At 36.9% G+C, this 16,664-nt stretch overlaps 1 protein-coding gene across 2 annotated transcripts in view; it reads right to left on the bottom strand.

Annotated features, from left to right (window-relative positions):
* Positions 1–16,664, bottom strand: part of NDUFAF2 (NADH:ubiquinone oxidoreductase complex assembly factor 2) — a 245,301-nt gene that overhangs the window by 42,729 nt on the left and 185,908 nt on the right. For both annotated transcript variants that reach the window (XM_004458854.4, XM_058309246.1), the window contains one exon: positions 11,655–11,695. In XM_004458854.4, coding sequence (XP_004458911.1) covers positions 11,655–11,695 — 41 coding nt within the window. The remainder of the gene's footprint in view (positions 1–11,654; positions 11,696–16,664) is intronic.

Below are 16,664 nucleotides of genomic sequence, written 5' to 3'. Positions count from 1 at the left end.
AGTTTGCCCAACAGGGACCTTCCATTGCAGATGTTGGTAAATCTATTCAATCACATTTTCTCTTTTGGGGAGGGAGAAATGATAGTAGCTAATAAAGAGAATGGGATTTGAATAAGTTCAGGAAGTATCCATTCCAGCCTTGGAAACTGAAGATTCCAGACCGAGTGTATCATTGAAGACAGTGCTTCTGTTGTAAACTTGCAATAAAACCAATTCCTGAAGGCAATATGTACACTTTTTTTTCCTTGCAACCTTAAAGAATCAGACTATTTAGTTTCACAGAGGGAAAAATTACACTAAAATGGAATCTAAATATAATTTAGCAGGCTTATGTTAAAATATTTAGGACAGACTGGTATGTGCAAAAAGAAGCCTACAAAGAAATCGTTAACTGTTAGCCACATAGTAGGTGCTTGATAAGTAATTGAATGAGTAATGCAAATATATAAACATTAAAGGTTTAAAAGGAATTCCAAAAACTAAGCCACACTGATTTGTTTCTTGTGCATATTGCTATAATTCCTTAAATGCCTTTGTTATTTTCTAATTTCCAGTATTTTATTTTTCATTTTATTCTCAGTGTTTTCTTTTTCTACCAAGAACAAAGTATTCTCTTAAAATACATAATTACAAGGCTTCATTGTTTTCCTTTCTAATGAAATATTTTATAAAGCTAATATACACCTATGTATCTAACATCCAATTTAAATAAAACTACAAATATAATCAAGGCCCTCTATGACCCCTCCCTACACATTCTAAACTTTTCCTTCCCCAGATATAAGTAACTACCCTAAATTTCTTGTCTATCATTGTCATGCATGTTTTAATACTTTTACTAGTCTCTATATATCCATCAACAACAGTAGCCATGGTTTTCTAAATTTTTGCATACTTCTCTCCTAAGATTTGAAAAACTATGTATCACCTTGCATGTTTAAGTTGACACAAATGGCAAAGGATGTGTATTCCATTTTACTTTATATTGAGTGCATACTTTATGTTTTTATCAATGCCTTGAAGCTGCAGTTTAGCATATTCAATTTACGGGAAATAAAACTTTATAACTTAATTGGCAAAGCCAGTTCTCATTGTCAAACCCAATCAGCCAAATCTGACTTACTTTCTGTCAGGAAAAGTCTGATTTAACCTTTAAATACAAATAAATGTGTTATTACATGTCCTGATGACAACTTTCTCACTTGGGAATTTTAATTTTAAGATAGATAAATGGATAGCTAGCTAGCTAGCTAGCTAGACAGACTACAAGGCATGGACCCTTACTATGAGTTTGTTGCCTGGATGAAATGATATATTGCCCCCTTCAATAAGTTTTACTGAAGCTTTCTCAGCTTTGTTCTGAAGGGATTTTCCCTGTGGAGAGATTCACTCTCCAATAGTCTCTTTTGTTGGGTTCCCTAGAGATTTTTAAACCCCAAGGCAATGTACCATGGAAAGATTTAGTATGGAAGAAGGGTAAGTTTTTGTTTTGAAGAATAGAGACAGGTGGTTATGAAAGAGATTAAAAAGGAGAACTGGCAAACCAGAAAGAGTCTTAGGAAAGACTACATATGGAAATAGAGAATCTGGAAATGGGTTTCCTTAAAGCTATATCTATACTTGTATAAACCATAGGATGTCTTTTTGGTACAAAGGTACACAAAGGTACCAGAGGTACAATTATCCCAATTCAAAAACCACTGATTAGTAGCTGGGATTGGCAAACTAAAACTTATCTCTACCTGTTTTTGTAAATGAAGTTTTATCAAATACAGCTAACACTCTGTATACAGATAACACTCTTACATACAGTCTATGGAACTGTCTATGGAACAGTTTATGGAACAGTCTCGGAACGACAATGGCAGAATTAATTAAGACAGAGATCAAAGCTTAAAATGTTTACTACTTGGCATTCTGCATAAAAGTGTACCAGCCCTGATCTATAGTATTGTATTTTTTAAAAAGTTCTTTTTTAAAAATCAAAGTTATATATTTACATATTTTGTAGATTCACGTTGTTCTAGAAAGCTTGCTAAGAACAATATTTGCTGATTCTCCAAAATGACTACTTTATATTCTTTTAGCTAATGTTTATGGTCACAGTACAGGCTAAATATGGGAGCCACAAAAGTGCCTGACTGCAGGCTCTGCCCCTCACCCCTCTGTAATACTTAAGAACATTTTAAAGCATTGCACATTAAATTCTCATTATTGAAAATAAGGGTTTACCCCATCCTGTTTGTTCCCCAGTATTCTCTATATACTTATAGATCAATATTCAATATTTACATCTTTTAATGAATAAACACTATTGACAACTGAGGTATGTCGTATACTAGGGATTATCTTTTAGCTTTTCCTAAGTTTTGTTTCATTTGGAGTTAATAAATGAATTTTGTTTATTTCCCATGTACTTACCTATAATTCAACTCCACTTTATATGATCAGATGTATCTGGTACTCTATGTATGTCATGTTCTTGAAAAACATTTCATAGGGAGCCTTCTTACCTACTACAAGCTGGACTGGTTGCCTCCATACTCTAGTACCCTTTGCCTGTGCTATATCTTTTGTTTCTTGGATCTCACCCCTCCCAGTTTCTTTATTTATTCCTTCAGTAACTTTCCAAGTAAGGGTTTGTAGGAGATAATCCTATAATACTTTGTATGTTTAAAATGTTTTCATTCCACACTTGAGCTTAAAAGATATTTATTGGGCATAAAATTCTAGGTTGGAATTAATTGTTAGAATGTTGAAAGATTGTTACTACACTATCTTCTAAATTCCAGCGATGGTGGACCTCTTAGACTATTCCTCTAATTTTCTTTTCTATTTTCCATCTCTGCCTTTCTGCACTGTATTATGGGAAATTTTTTCCACAGAAGGTTCCAACCCTTCTGTTAATAATTCAATTCTATTGTATTTTTATTTTCCAAGAGCTCTTTTTTGTTCTTTTGTTCTTTAAATTTCTGTTTTATAAAATTTTCTGTTCATATCATGATTGCAATATCATTTCTTATCTCTGAGTAGTTATTTCAAGTTTAAGTAATATATTTTGTCCAAGTTGTCTATTTCTTTACTTGTTTGGGTCTTTATTTTTCATTTTGGATAATTCCCTCAGATGTCTGCTGTCTCTCGGTAAATCTGATTGGAAGCTCAAATACTGTGGTGAAGCTTGTCAACTGAGTTTCACTGTGAGATGATCTAATGATTTTTCCCTGAATCAGTTTTTATGATAGGGGTTGAAAATGATTTGTCAATTCTATCATTTCTTCTATATTAATTGATTACCATCTAATTACATCTTAAACAGATTTTCAACAAGGTCATTGTTTTTAGTGCTAGACACAACTTCACTTTCAGAGGTTCCTTGTGCTGCCAATTCCTGAGCATTCTGGTGGTTCTGTGGTTTAAATTAGGCTGTGCCTGTGATTTTTCCTCTGCCAGATGAGGACTCATTCTTCTCAGTTTTGCTAAATCAGTTATCACTTGTCCATCTGCTTTCCAGCTTCTAAAGCATTATTGCTGTTTTTGCCTCTCCAATTTTCTTTGACTTTGTGGAATTATACCTTTAAAAATAAATCCCTCCCTTGTCATTTTCATTAGACTCAAGGAAAGTAACACATGTATTTAATCCATCGTTTTTACTTAAAAGTCCATTATTCTTTTCCTGCTTTCAAACTTTATGTAAATGGTATCATAGTATATGAATTCTTCTGCAATGTGTTCTTTTTATTCAATATCATGTTGCTAAAATTTATCTATGCTGATATATGCAGCTCCAGTTCATTCATTTTTAATGAATGATGCTATATCCTAGTGTATGAGCATGCCGTCAATTTTCTGATCAATTTCACTATATTCCCCTAAGTGATATTGTGAGGTTTTGGTGTGTGCCTATGTATTTTTTTCACAAGAATATACACTTTTATCATTGCAATAGAAGTCAGTGGGAAAGTATTAAATATGCTAAATGCCAATTGTAAGACATTTCAATTCTGCCACTCATAAAATGCACATAGAACTTACTCAATAAGTATCAGTTACTTGGAGAAAATATGAAATGGGCCTTGAGAATTCAGATGTAAGATTTATTGCTGAAAGTTATACTCTAAGATCAAGTCATTAAAAGACAGAGCAGAGAGAAGAAAAGTACGAAACTAAAATAATAGCAGGGTCAGTAACATTTGACTGTAAAACATAATTATTACCATAGCAAATGAAATAATATGTCTATCAGAATAAGAGAATCACACAGGCAAATGTTGGGAATCCACACTGTCCATGGGAGAAGAAGCTTCAACCATCACCTGGCAGCTTATTTCTATTTCAAATCACAAGGCTATTCCTAGTATGGAGAAAGAAGTTGGGAACTGTAGCTAATTCACTTTAAATACTTTCATTCCTAAGGTCAGATTGTCCTATTTTAACATGGATGCAATGAGCAATTTTAAACTTGAGCAATTAAAACTTTTATTTTACTTAGCTCCCCTTATCCTAATGCCATACTCACCAATCAAGTTCTTTTTTTTTCTCCCGTGACAATTTCATGTCTTACTGTAAATTAATGTATTGGATTTCTGGCAACTATTTCAAACTCATGTACTGTGACTCAATCTTGTAGAGCCAAATCATCTTGGGCATGGACAAAAATAAGTCTATTGAGCCTCCAATCCAGATTTGAGAACATGGTCAAATAAACAAGTTACTATATAGTACAGTCCTACCCATCCCCGCCCCCCCACCACCCAGCCTTTCTTTAGACTACAGCAGCACCATTCTAACTCCATTCTCTACTAGTTTCTAGAATTTTCCTTTTCATGGAGCATGTGTATTACAAAGGAATTAGGTAGAGCTCTACTATTATAGCTTTTTCCTATTGTCTGTAAATCTATTGCTGAAGCATGAATTTGTCAATACTAGGGAATTAATTTATTTCACTTTTTAAAAAAAGGTTTATTTTTTATTTTTATTTCTCCCCCCTCCCTCCACTGTCTGCTCTCTGTGTCCATTCACTGAGTGTTCTTCTGTGTCTGCTTGTATTCTCATTAGGAGGCTCCAGGAAATGATCCTGGGACCTTCCAGATTGGAAGAGAGGCGATCATTCTCTTGTACCACCCTGGTCTGCTGCATCCCCCACCATCTCTCTTCTGTGTCTCTTTTTGTTGCGTCATCTTGCTGTGTCAGCCCTCTGCGTGGGCCAGCATTCCTGCGCTGGGCAGCACTCTCTGCAGGCCAGCACTCCGCATGGACCAGCTCACTACACAGGCCAGCTTGTCTTCACCAGGAGGCCCTGGGCAATGAACCCTGGAATACCTATATGGTAGACAGGAGCCCAATTGCTTGAGTCACACCCGCTTCCCTATTTCACTTTTTCAAATGGAAAACTTTATTCCTTTTCCCACAATTTTGTCAGTATGAAAGGAGAAGAAATATTTCAAAATATTTGATTTAACTGGCATCTAATGGAAAAGAGCTAGGACTAGGGAAAGTCTACCCTTAGCTTTGTGAAATATAAGTTCAGCTTGTACTGCACTGATAAACAGGTACTGAATTATATTGGCAATCTGAAGTTAAATATGAATTTCTATTTAAAAGTACAGGTAATACTCAACTTAGAAATATATTCAGTTTTATCAGTTTATTTTGTAGTTGGTTGTTGGAAATGTAAACTTGTCTTCTCACAGAAAATATATAATATGCTTACATGGTATTGAGATTTTCAGGTCACTTTATAAAAGCCTAGCTAACCAATAATAAATCGGGAACTATGCGAGGTGCTTGTGATTTGGAGCTGTATGTACCCCAGAAAAACACATATTGAAACTTAATCCATTCCTATGGCTGTAAATCCATTATAAAAAGGAACTTTTGATGAGGTTACCTCAGTTAAGGTGTGGTCCAAATTAGGATGGGTCTTAATCCTATTACTGGAGTCTTTTATAAGCAGAATGACATTCAGACAGCTATAGAGAAGCAAGAAGGTGAAATTCAAAGGAATCCAGAAGAGAAAGGAAAGGCCAGAACAGCTGCCATGTGCATTACCATGTGACAGAGGCTCTAAGGACCAAGGATTGCTGGCAGCTAGCCCCAGAATGCCACAGTCTTTGGGAAGAAGGCATCACCTTAATGATGCCTTGATTTGGACTTCTTCCTTGTCTCAAAACCATGAGTCATTAAATTTCCTTTATTTAAGCCATTCCCTTGCATTCCTTGCTTGAGCATCCAAGGAAACTATAAACAGTGCTTATGGTATACAAGTAAGAAATCATCTCTGTGCCATATAACTCACCGTATAGTCAGAAAGATGCATAAGTAAACAAGTAATTAAAATAGTGACCCCAAAGGATTATGATACAGTTGTACAAGGCAGTGTGGTTATACCAAGAAAGGATTGAATAAATCTATGAGTTAAGAAGTTGAGGGGAAAAAAGTTGAGGAAGTATCAAAGGATTGCAAAGGGAACATAACAAATGTCGGGGAGGATACAGAGAAACTGGAGCTCCAGGGCATTGTGGGTAGGAAGGTTAAATGATGCAGCCATATTGGAAAGCAATATGGTAGGTCCTCAAAAAGTTAAACATAGAATTACCATGTCACCCAGCAATTCCATTTCTATTAGCAGGTACATTCCCACAGACAGTGAAAACAGGGTCTCAAAAAGGTACTTTACACCAGTGTTTACAGCAGCATTATTCACAATAGCCAAAAGGTAAAGACAACCCAAGTGTTCATTAAATGATTGGATAAACAAAATGTGATACATAAACACATGAACCATTATTTGTTCCTAAGAAAGAAGGGAGTTATAAGACATGCTGAAACAAGGAAACACCTTGAAAACACAAAGTAAGGCACATAAAGATAAAAATGGTATGATATCCCTTATAAAAGATGACATAAGTAGCAAATTTGCAGAGATAGAGAGCATATTAGAGGTTACCAGGGATATTGGGGGGTGGGGGGGAGGTGAGGAGGAGTGTTATTTTGTTACCAAAAAAAACCCCAGTAAAACTGCACATTCTCTCTCTCTCTCTCTCTCTCTGTCTCTGTCTCTCTCTCACACACACACAAACACACACACACACACGTCTCATTGGCAGAAATAATGCTGAACTGAGTCCTGATGAATATGCTGAAGGTGCTCAGGTAGAGAAGGCAAATAGAAAACAGCATGAGCAAAGGCTCAAACAGGAGAATTAAATGGGGTGTTACGACAAAAATATAACTTATTTTTTAAAACGTCTGAAAAATAAGAATTATTAGCAAAAAAAGAAGGGCATTTAAACAGAATTAAGAGCAGAAGTGTGCCAGTTGATGGAAGAGGGAGAAGATATTGTATTTGAGGAAGAGCAAGGAGTTCCTTGAAGAGCAGGGTGATTAGAACAAGTTGACAAAGCCAGAAAATTGAGCAAAGCACAAATTAGGAGTTCTTGCATGTATACCAAGAAATTGTATCTTTTTCTGTAGGCCAGAGAATCCCAAGAAGTGTGCCTAAAAATCAATTCCTTCAGCCTTCAAGGCGGTCAGGAGAAAAATCATTGAGTCACAGTGTAGGTGCATGTCTTAAAGTCAACTCTACTGATATTAATACAGACTTTCCAGTTTTCTTATGATCAGTGGCTACATGGTTTATGTTTTTCTATTACTTTATTTTCAACTAGTTTGTATCTTGTAAACAGTAAAAAATATAGGTTTTGATTTTTTTAAAAAAATCTAACCTGACAATTTTGGGTGTTGTAACTGCAGTATTTAGTTCATTGATATATATTTATAGTAATTATTGTAATGGTTGGTGTTAGGTCTACCATTTAACTATTTGCTTTCTATTTGTTACATCTGCTCCTTGTTACTCTTTTTCTCCTTTATTTTATTCTTTTGGGTTAATGGAATTTGAGTTATGCTTGTTTTTTTTCGTTTGTGGAGCCACACCAGCTCCCGAGTAGATTTTTATCATTTGTTTGTTGTTGGTTTTTCTGTTTGTTCGTTTGTTTTTAGGTGGCACAGGGAACCAAACCCAGGAACTCCCATGTGGGAAGTGGGTGTTCAACTGCTTGAGCCACATCTGCTCCCAGTTATGCTTGTTTTGTTTCAGTTTTTAGTATACTATTTTATCTCCTATATTGCCTTTTCAGCTATACTTCTTTGTTTTCTTTTTTTTTTTCCAGAAGTTGCTCTTTTTTCTTAATTTATCACATGTTGAAGTGTGTTAAATGGGAATGACATGATCAGATTTGTATTTTGAAAGTAGGAGTGTTGGGATATAATATGAAGTGGGCATAACTAAGACTTGAGATCATTTTGGAGCCTGGTTTAAAAGTAAATGTGAAAAGTAAGAACCTTAAAATCAATGAAATAAGATTGAGTTTATGGTGGTTTGGACATTGGGTGTTAGGAAGTTGAGAGTGAAAGAGTATATCCAATCACCACAGTATATAGGGGATTTGGAAGGAAATTTATTTTGGGGTGTGATAGAATAAAAGACTTGAAAAAAGACAGTGCCCAATGACTGGCAACATCAACCACAATTTTAAAACTGCACACAATTTTAATAGGTGTGCAAGAAGAGAAGGTTGTTTTCAGTGAATGAATAGATATAGGCACAGTAAGCATAAACAACTGCTAAGGTCTGAAAAGCAAAGACATTCAGACATTATGCCCTCATATAGTCTTGCCAAACATTTTCTACATTCTTGACGAAGAGATCAAATATGAGTATCTATTTTCTGGATCTGGCTGCCAGCTTGAAGATGTACAGAGGATAAAGACACATATTAAACTGCACCAGGAGGGAAGCGTATGTGGCTCAAGTGATTGAGCTCTGACCTACCACATGGGAGGTCCTGGGTTTGGTTCCTGGGTTTGGTTCCTAGGTTTGTTTCCTGGAGAAGACAAGCAAGACAGTGAACTGGTGCAATGGGGTGACACAGCGAGCTGACTCAACAAGATGATACAACAAGGAGACAAAGAGGAAGCATAATGAGAGACACAACAAAGCAGGGAGTGGGGGTGGCTCAAACGATCAAGTGTCTCTTTCCCACATGGGAGGTCCCAAGTTCAGTTCCCAGTGCCACCTAAAGAGAAGAGGAGCAGACACAGAGAGCACACAGTGAATGGAGACAGAGAACAGTGAGTGCAAGCAACGAGTGGGGGGGGGGGAATAAATAAATAAATCTTAAAAAATAATACTGTACCAGGAGCATAATGTCAGCAAAATCTAGACTATGACAAACTCTACTGGTCAAATGGGCTGGGAATTTCAACAGATAAATTTGTAAGGATTGGAGGAGAAGCATATAGATTAAATTTAAGATAAATACAGAGACTTTACAAATTGGGCAAGTCTAAACTACAATGCACATTAGGGTAATAAAACCATTAGAAAATGTGAGGAAATGATTACTATAAAAGTCAGATTTAGGATTACTTTTGTTGGGAGAATGGAGGTCTTTTTGTTGTTTTTAATTGGGATGGAGCACATAGTACTGGGGTAGCTGGCAAAGTCCTATTACTTGACCTGGTAGAATCTGCCTTATTTCATTAAGCTATATATTTAATTCTTGTGGTATTCTGTATATGTGTTTTATTTTACATTAAAAAGTTTTTTTCTAAAGAATATGAGGTATGTAGAATCTGGTATTGAAGAGATTAGAAGTTATAATGGTTTATAATGGAGTTGTTGGTTTTAAGGAATAAGGTATGGCTATGAAAGTGGTTGCTCAGTTGAGGTTGGGACACTTGTGTGAATGAAATAAAAAAACTGAGCAGTTAAGACTTTGGAAGTCACTGAAGAAAGAAGACTTGTAAACCAGGTTCTAACCTCTGCTATCAGCATGGGAGTGGGGCCTGGAGGTTGGCAAAGATAATAATGAAAACAGGTAGACAGAGATATACTTGGATTACAAAGGCTCTCCACTCCTTTGGCCCACAAAATAGAAGAATATTTGGAAGTGGCTGGGGTAAGTTAGGAGCAGGTTTAACCAACTTTCTTTCTGAGGAGAATGGGAAAATGAGCACAATTCACTTCAAGGAAAGAAGGGACTCACTATTCATCAGGAATAGGCAGATTTCAGTTGAAGTTATGAACTAGAGAAAATTTCTGGAAAAAAAAGTGAAAGATAATTTGTTAAAAAAAGAATTCCTAGAACACAACGAAAAGGGTCAGTTAGGGGTGTGTGTATGTGTGTGTGCATACGTGTATGTTCACTGGGGAGGGTACAGATAAGCACAAAGAACTATGTGACTAATGGTACATTAGAGAAGAGACAATGGATAATAAAGAATGATAAGAATAAGAGGTACGGATGAATGACTGATCTCATTGTTCTGACTGCAGTTTTTTGAGGTGCTGGGAGTATCTGAAATTACAGGGCTGGTATCTAAGGCCTGATCAATGCAGTTCCATCCCTAGTCCATTTAATTACTTTGCATATCACTGCGTCTGTGGAAGAAGGCTTTCAAATTGAGCACAGAAGAAACAATTTACCCCTTTAGAATGGCAGCTCCTGTTACAACCTAGAGAAGAGTATCACAAGGGTTCCTAGACTCATACTATCACTGTAAATCCCTGGGGACATTTCTGAATCTTGGGAAAATATTGTCATTTTTTTCCTTTAATTCCAAGTTTCATCAATGTTGCAAAGAAGAGTAGGAGGAAAACAGGATAGGGTCAAAATAGAAGCAACATAGAAAACCAGAAACGAGCTAGAAATGTGCTCTCTCAGACCTCGGGCCAGATGAACATGATGGGGTCAGTATGGGAGGAATGGAGCAAGTAAAGATGGGTATTCTGATGCATGTGCTACGATAAGGCTGCCCTAGTAGCCCCCTCTCAGCAACTGGAGGCTGAATCCAGAGGCCCGTTTCAGTGGTCATCAGAGTTTGTAGTTGTGAGGGAGTAGGAGAGAGAAGAGGGAAATCGTGAAGAGTAGAGGAAAGGGAGTGTCTCTTGATAGAAAGTATACAAGTTAGTCAGCCAAAGGCTGTATACTAATGAAATTCAGAGACTCTCTTTTTATGAAATGCATTTATTTCTCACAAAATCATTTCAGAACTTTTAATGCTACTTTCAAGATAAAAATTATAAAACAACCATGTTCTTTAAACACATATACCACAGCCTGCGTTTTTATTCTGCTTATAACCAAAACTATGTTTTTCAATTTTTAAATAAAAATTCAACTCAACTATTAATTACTGTTACATGTTACTTGCAGATTCTATATTGTAAAGTCTCAGAATACGTGTCAGAGTTAAGTATATAAAATTAAGGGAAAAATAAACAAAGCATGATTTAGTTAGGACCAATGATAACAACGTTTTCCAAACTCTTCTATCAAGCATCCATATCAGCACAGAGAACTCCCAGGAGTCTGGGGAAATGTCCCGATACAAATCCAGACTTTCCAAAAAGTTTTATTTTTAATTTTTAAATTTTTATTATTTTATTTTAAAAATTTATATGAATTTTACATTAAAGCACATAATATATACATTTATTTAATTATAAAAATGCATGGCATTATTTCCTATGGAATCAAATTAACACTTTGGGATGAAGCATCATATTTATTCTGAGGTTTCATTTATCCTCTGAGAAATACAGCATTATAAACACAGGCTATTTGAAGATTTTCCTTATGCATTCTTACCTCCATAGTAGGTGGGGTCTTTCTTGTTCTTCTAATCCAAGCTAGAAAGAAAAATATTTAAATGAAAAATTTCCATTTATTCATTCATAAAGCAAATATTTATTGAGGACCTACTATATACTGTCTAGGCATCAGAGATATAACAGTGAATCAAACAGATGAAATCACTCCTGTCCTGTAGCATATATACAGTGAAGGGGGCACAGAAAATAAACATCGATATTTAATGTTAGGTGGTGATTTGTGTAATAATTTAAAAAATGCAAGTGTGGGGAGCACTAAAAGGGGGTAGTAGGGAAGCTGGCTTGGCTCAATGGATGGAGCATCCGCCTACCACATGGGAGGTCCACGGTTCAAACCCAGGGCCTCCTTGACCTGTGTGGAGCTGGCCCATGGGCAGTGCTGCTGTGCGCAGGGAGTGCTGTGCCACGCTGGGGTATGCCCTGCGTGGGGGAGCCCCACGTGCAAGGAGTGTGCCCGGTAAGGAGGGCCGCCCAGTGCGAAAGAAAATCCAGCCTGCCTAGGTGTAGCGCTAGCTGATGCAGCAAGATGACGCAACAAAGAGAGACATAAATTCTCTTGCTGCTGACGGGAATGGGAGTGGACACAGAGGAGCGCACGGCAAGTGGACACAGAGGGCAGACAACTGTGGGGGGGGGAAGGGGAGAGAAATTTTTTAAAAAAGGGTGGGCATTTTCATGTCTTCACAATAATATGTAATTGTCTGAATTCAACTGAGTATATTTATGACATATGGGCTAACTCACAATACAATGAACTTCAAAGTAATATCAGTTATGCAATTATGAATGAGATATTGCTCAATTTATAAAGGAAGGGATTGGAAAGGTTTTCATTTATAGAGAATTCTCTTCTGATCCGCTCCAGCAAGCAGCCTACCTCCTGTGGTTTTGAGCTTTATCAAGCCTTAACCTCCGACACTTTGAAGACAAGCTGCAGAGGTAAAAGGAGCCCAAATTTGTTAAGTTCCTATTGGGAAATGGGCACTGTATTAGATGCTTTATATCAGTGGGAAGGAAGTGGGGTAGCTGCTTTCAGGGAAGTATATTATAAGGAAGACATGAAAGACAGTATTGTATAGTGCCTAGAAGAGTATGTTTTAAAGTTGTATGTTTTCTGGGTTCAAATCCCAGCCTCTTTATCTACTGGAGCATGTTATTTAATTTTCTAAGGACCTGACTCCCCATCTGTAAATGAAGATTATAATACTGCTGTTGTGAAAGTTGTATGAGAAAAAAATACATAAAAATGCTTAACAGGGCCTGGCATACAATGAGCACTCAAATCTAAGTTATTACTATTATTATATAAACCTACATTAAAATTTCTTTATTCAAGTATTTCATTCATACATGAACATACATTAACAATAAGTGTATAGTAAAAGCTATGAACTTACAAAACAAACATGCATAATATACAGGGATCTCTCATACATTACCCTACCACCAAAACCTTGCATTGTGGTAAAACATTTGTTAAAAATTATGAAAGAATATTGTCAAAATATTACTACTAACTATAGTCCATATCTTACATTTGGTGTATTTTCCCCCCAACCCACCCTAATTTTTAGAATATATTTTTATTACAGAGGTTGTGAACCTACAAAACAATCATGCACATGTATATAATTCCCATACAACACTGCCTCACCAACACACCACATCTTGTTGGGATATTTGCTACAGATTTTGAGGTAATATCAGACTATAATCACCAACCATGGTCCATAGAGTACATCTGGCATACTTTTTCCATAACTGTCCATTATCAACACAGTACATCTTAGGCATTGAAGCAGGAATATCACAATATTGCTGTTAACCACCGTCCATAGGTGACACCAATTGTACTTTTCCCATGCTTCTCCACATTCCCACAACCCTGCAATAGTGATGTACATCTGTTCTAGCTCACAAAGGACACTCTTCCATCTGTACCATCAACCACATTTCTCATTCCTCTGGGTTCACTGTGTTATTCAGTCCCTAGATTATTCTTTAGCTGTCTTTCAATTGACATTTACTTCCCTAGACTAACCTTTCCAGCCACATTCCCATTTACAAACCAGTTGCTACTCACTATAATGTATTACCATCAATTCTATACATTTCCATACATTTACAGCAAAGTTAATTAAAACTTCTATGTATATTAAGCATCAGTAGTCCTTCTCAGCCCTCCTCTTATCTCCTAATAACCTATACTCTAGGTTTTAACTCCATGAGCTTATTCTTTGTATTTAGTTCATATTAATGAGACCATGCAATATTTGTCCTTTTGTGTCTGGCTTACCTCACTTAGCATAATGTCTTCAAGATTCATCCATGTGATCATATGTGTCCCAATTTCATTTCTTCTTACCACAGCATGGTATTCCCTTGTATGTATATATCATATTTTGTTTATCCTTTCTTAGGTCGATGGACACTTGGGTTGTTTCCATCTTTTGGCAATTGTGAATAACACCACTATGAACATCAGTGTGTAGATGTCTGTTCATGTCACAGTTTTCAGTTCTTATGGTTATATTCCTAGCAGAGGAATTGCTGAATCATATGGCAGCTTATATTTAGCTTCCTGAGGAACTGGCAAACTGTCTTTCACAGAGGCTGCAGAATTTTACAATTCTGGTGGGCAGCAGTGAAGGAGTGTTCCTATTTCTCCACATCTGCTCTAGCACTTATTGTTTTCTGTTTTGTTTTTTTAAAATAATGGCTATTCTATGCAGTGTGAGATAATATCTCATTGTCATTTGATAGGCATTTCCCTAATAGCTAGTGATATGGAACATTTTCTCATGTGCTTTTTGGCTATTTGAATTTTCTCTTTGGAGTAATGTCTTTTTTAAAATCTTTTGCCCATTTTACAATTGGATTGCTTGCTGTTTTATTGTTGAGTTGTATGATATCTTTATATAGAATGGAAATTAAACCCTTATCAGATATGTGGTTTCCAAATATTTTCTCTCATTGGATGGGCTGCCTTTTCCCCTTCTAGATAAAGTCCTTTGAATCACAAAAGTGTTTAAGCTTAAGGAGGTCACATTTATGCACGTGTTCTTTCATTTTTCATGCTTTTGGTGTAATGTTTAAGAACAGACCACGAATTACCAGATCTTGAAGATGTTTTCCTACATTTTCTTCTAGGAGTTTTAAGATTTTGCTTTTATATTTAGGTCTTTGATCCATTTTGGGTTAATTTTTCTATGAGGTGTGAGATAGGGGTCCTCTTTCTTTCTTTTGGATATGGATATCCAGTTCTCCCAGCACCATTTGTTGAATAGACTCTTCTGCCCCAGCTGGGTAGGTTTGACAGGCTTGTTTGACCATAGATGTGAGGGTTTGTTTCTGAACTATCAATTTGGTTCCATTGGTGTATGCATCTATCTTTATGCCAGTATCATGCTGTTTTTAGCTCTGTAGCTAGGTAATATGATTTGAAGTTCAGATGTGAGAGTTCTCCAACATTGCTTTTCCTTTTTAAGATGTTTCTTGCTATTTGGGTCACTGTAGCCTTCCAAATAAATTTGATATTTGTGTTTTCCATTTGTTTATAAAATGCTGGTGGAATTTTTTATTGGGACTGCATATAAATTTGGGTAGAATTGACATTTTAATGATATTTAATCTTCCAATCCATTAGCATGAATGTTCTTCCAATTATTTAGGTCTTTTAAAATTTCTTTTAATAATGCATTGCAGTTTTCTAAATACAAGTGCTTTACATCCTTGGTTACGTTTATTCCTAAATATTTGATTCTTTTATTCACTATTATAAATGGAATTTTTTCCTAACTTCCTCCTCAGATGGCACATTACTAGTGTATAGAAACACCACTGATTTTTGCGTGTTGATCTTATATCCTGACACTCTACTGAAATTGTTTATTAGCTCTAGCAGCTTTGTTGATTGTTTTTACTTTCTAGAAATAGGACCATATCATCTGCATAACGATAGTTTACTTCTTCCTTTCCAACTTGGATGCTTTATATTTGCTTTTTTTTTTTTTTTAAAGATTTATTTTTATTTATTTTTCTTCCCTTCCCCACCATTGTCTGCTCTCTGTGTCCATTCACTGTGTGTTCTTCTGCCTCCGCTAATATTGTCAGTCAGCACTGGGAAACTGGGTCTCTTTTTTGTTGCGTTATCTTGCTGCATCAACTCTCTGTGTGTGCAGCTCCACTCCTGGGCAGGCTGCACTTTTTTTTCATGCGGGGCGCCTCTTCTTGTGGGGCTAACTCCTTGCACGTGGGGCACCCCTACACGGGGTACCCCTGCATGGCAGGGTACTCCTTGTGCACAGCAGCACTGTGCGTGGGCCAGCTTACTACAGGGGTCAGGAGGCCCTGGGTATCAAATCCTAGACCTTCCATATGGTAGGCAGATGCTCTATCAGTTGAGCCATGTCCACTTCCCTTTATTTACTTTTAATGCCTGATTGCTCTAGCTAGAACCTCTAGCACTATATTGAACAACAGTGGTGACAGTGGGCATCCTTGTCTTGTTCCTGATCTCAAAAGGGAAGCTTTCAGTCTTTCATCATTGAGTACAATGTTAGCTGTGGGTTTTTCATATATGGCCTTTATCATGTTGAGCAAGTTTCCTTCAAACCCAGGTTTGTCTATTTGGATTTATTTGGATGGGAGTATGTGGGAAGCGGATGTGGCTCAAGTGATAAGGCCTCCTGCTATCATATGGGAAGACCTGGGTTCAATCTCTGGAGCCTCCTGGTGAAAAAGATGAAAAGAAAGTATGCCTGTGGGGTGAGCCAGTGCCCATGAGGCGAGCCGAGTGCCTGTGTGGTAAGCCAAGTGCCCACACGGTGAGCTGAGTGCCCGTGTGGTGAGCCAAGTGCCCACATGGTGAGAGAAGTGCCCATGTGGTGAGCTGAATATACATGTGAGTGCCCACAAGGCGAGCCAAGTGCCTGTGTGGATGCCTGAGTTGTGAGCCAGTGCCCATGTGGTAAGCTGAGTGCCCACA

Source organism: Dasypus novemcinctus, chromosome 2, assembly GCF_030445035.2.
Source record: "Dasypus novemcinctus isolate mDasNov1 chromosome 2, mDasNov1.1.hap2, whole genome shotgun sequence".
NCBI lineage: Eukaryota > Metazoa > Chordata > Mammalia > Cingulata > Dasypodidae > Dasypus > Dasypus novemcinctus.
The sequence above is the reverse complement of the archived record's forward strand: the minus strand, read 5'-3'. Positions and strand labels throughout refer to the sequence as shown.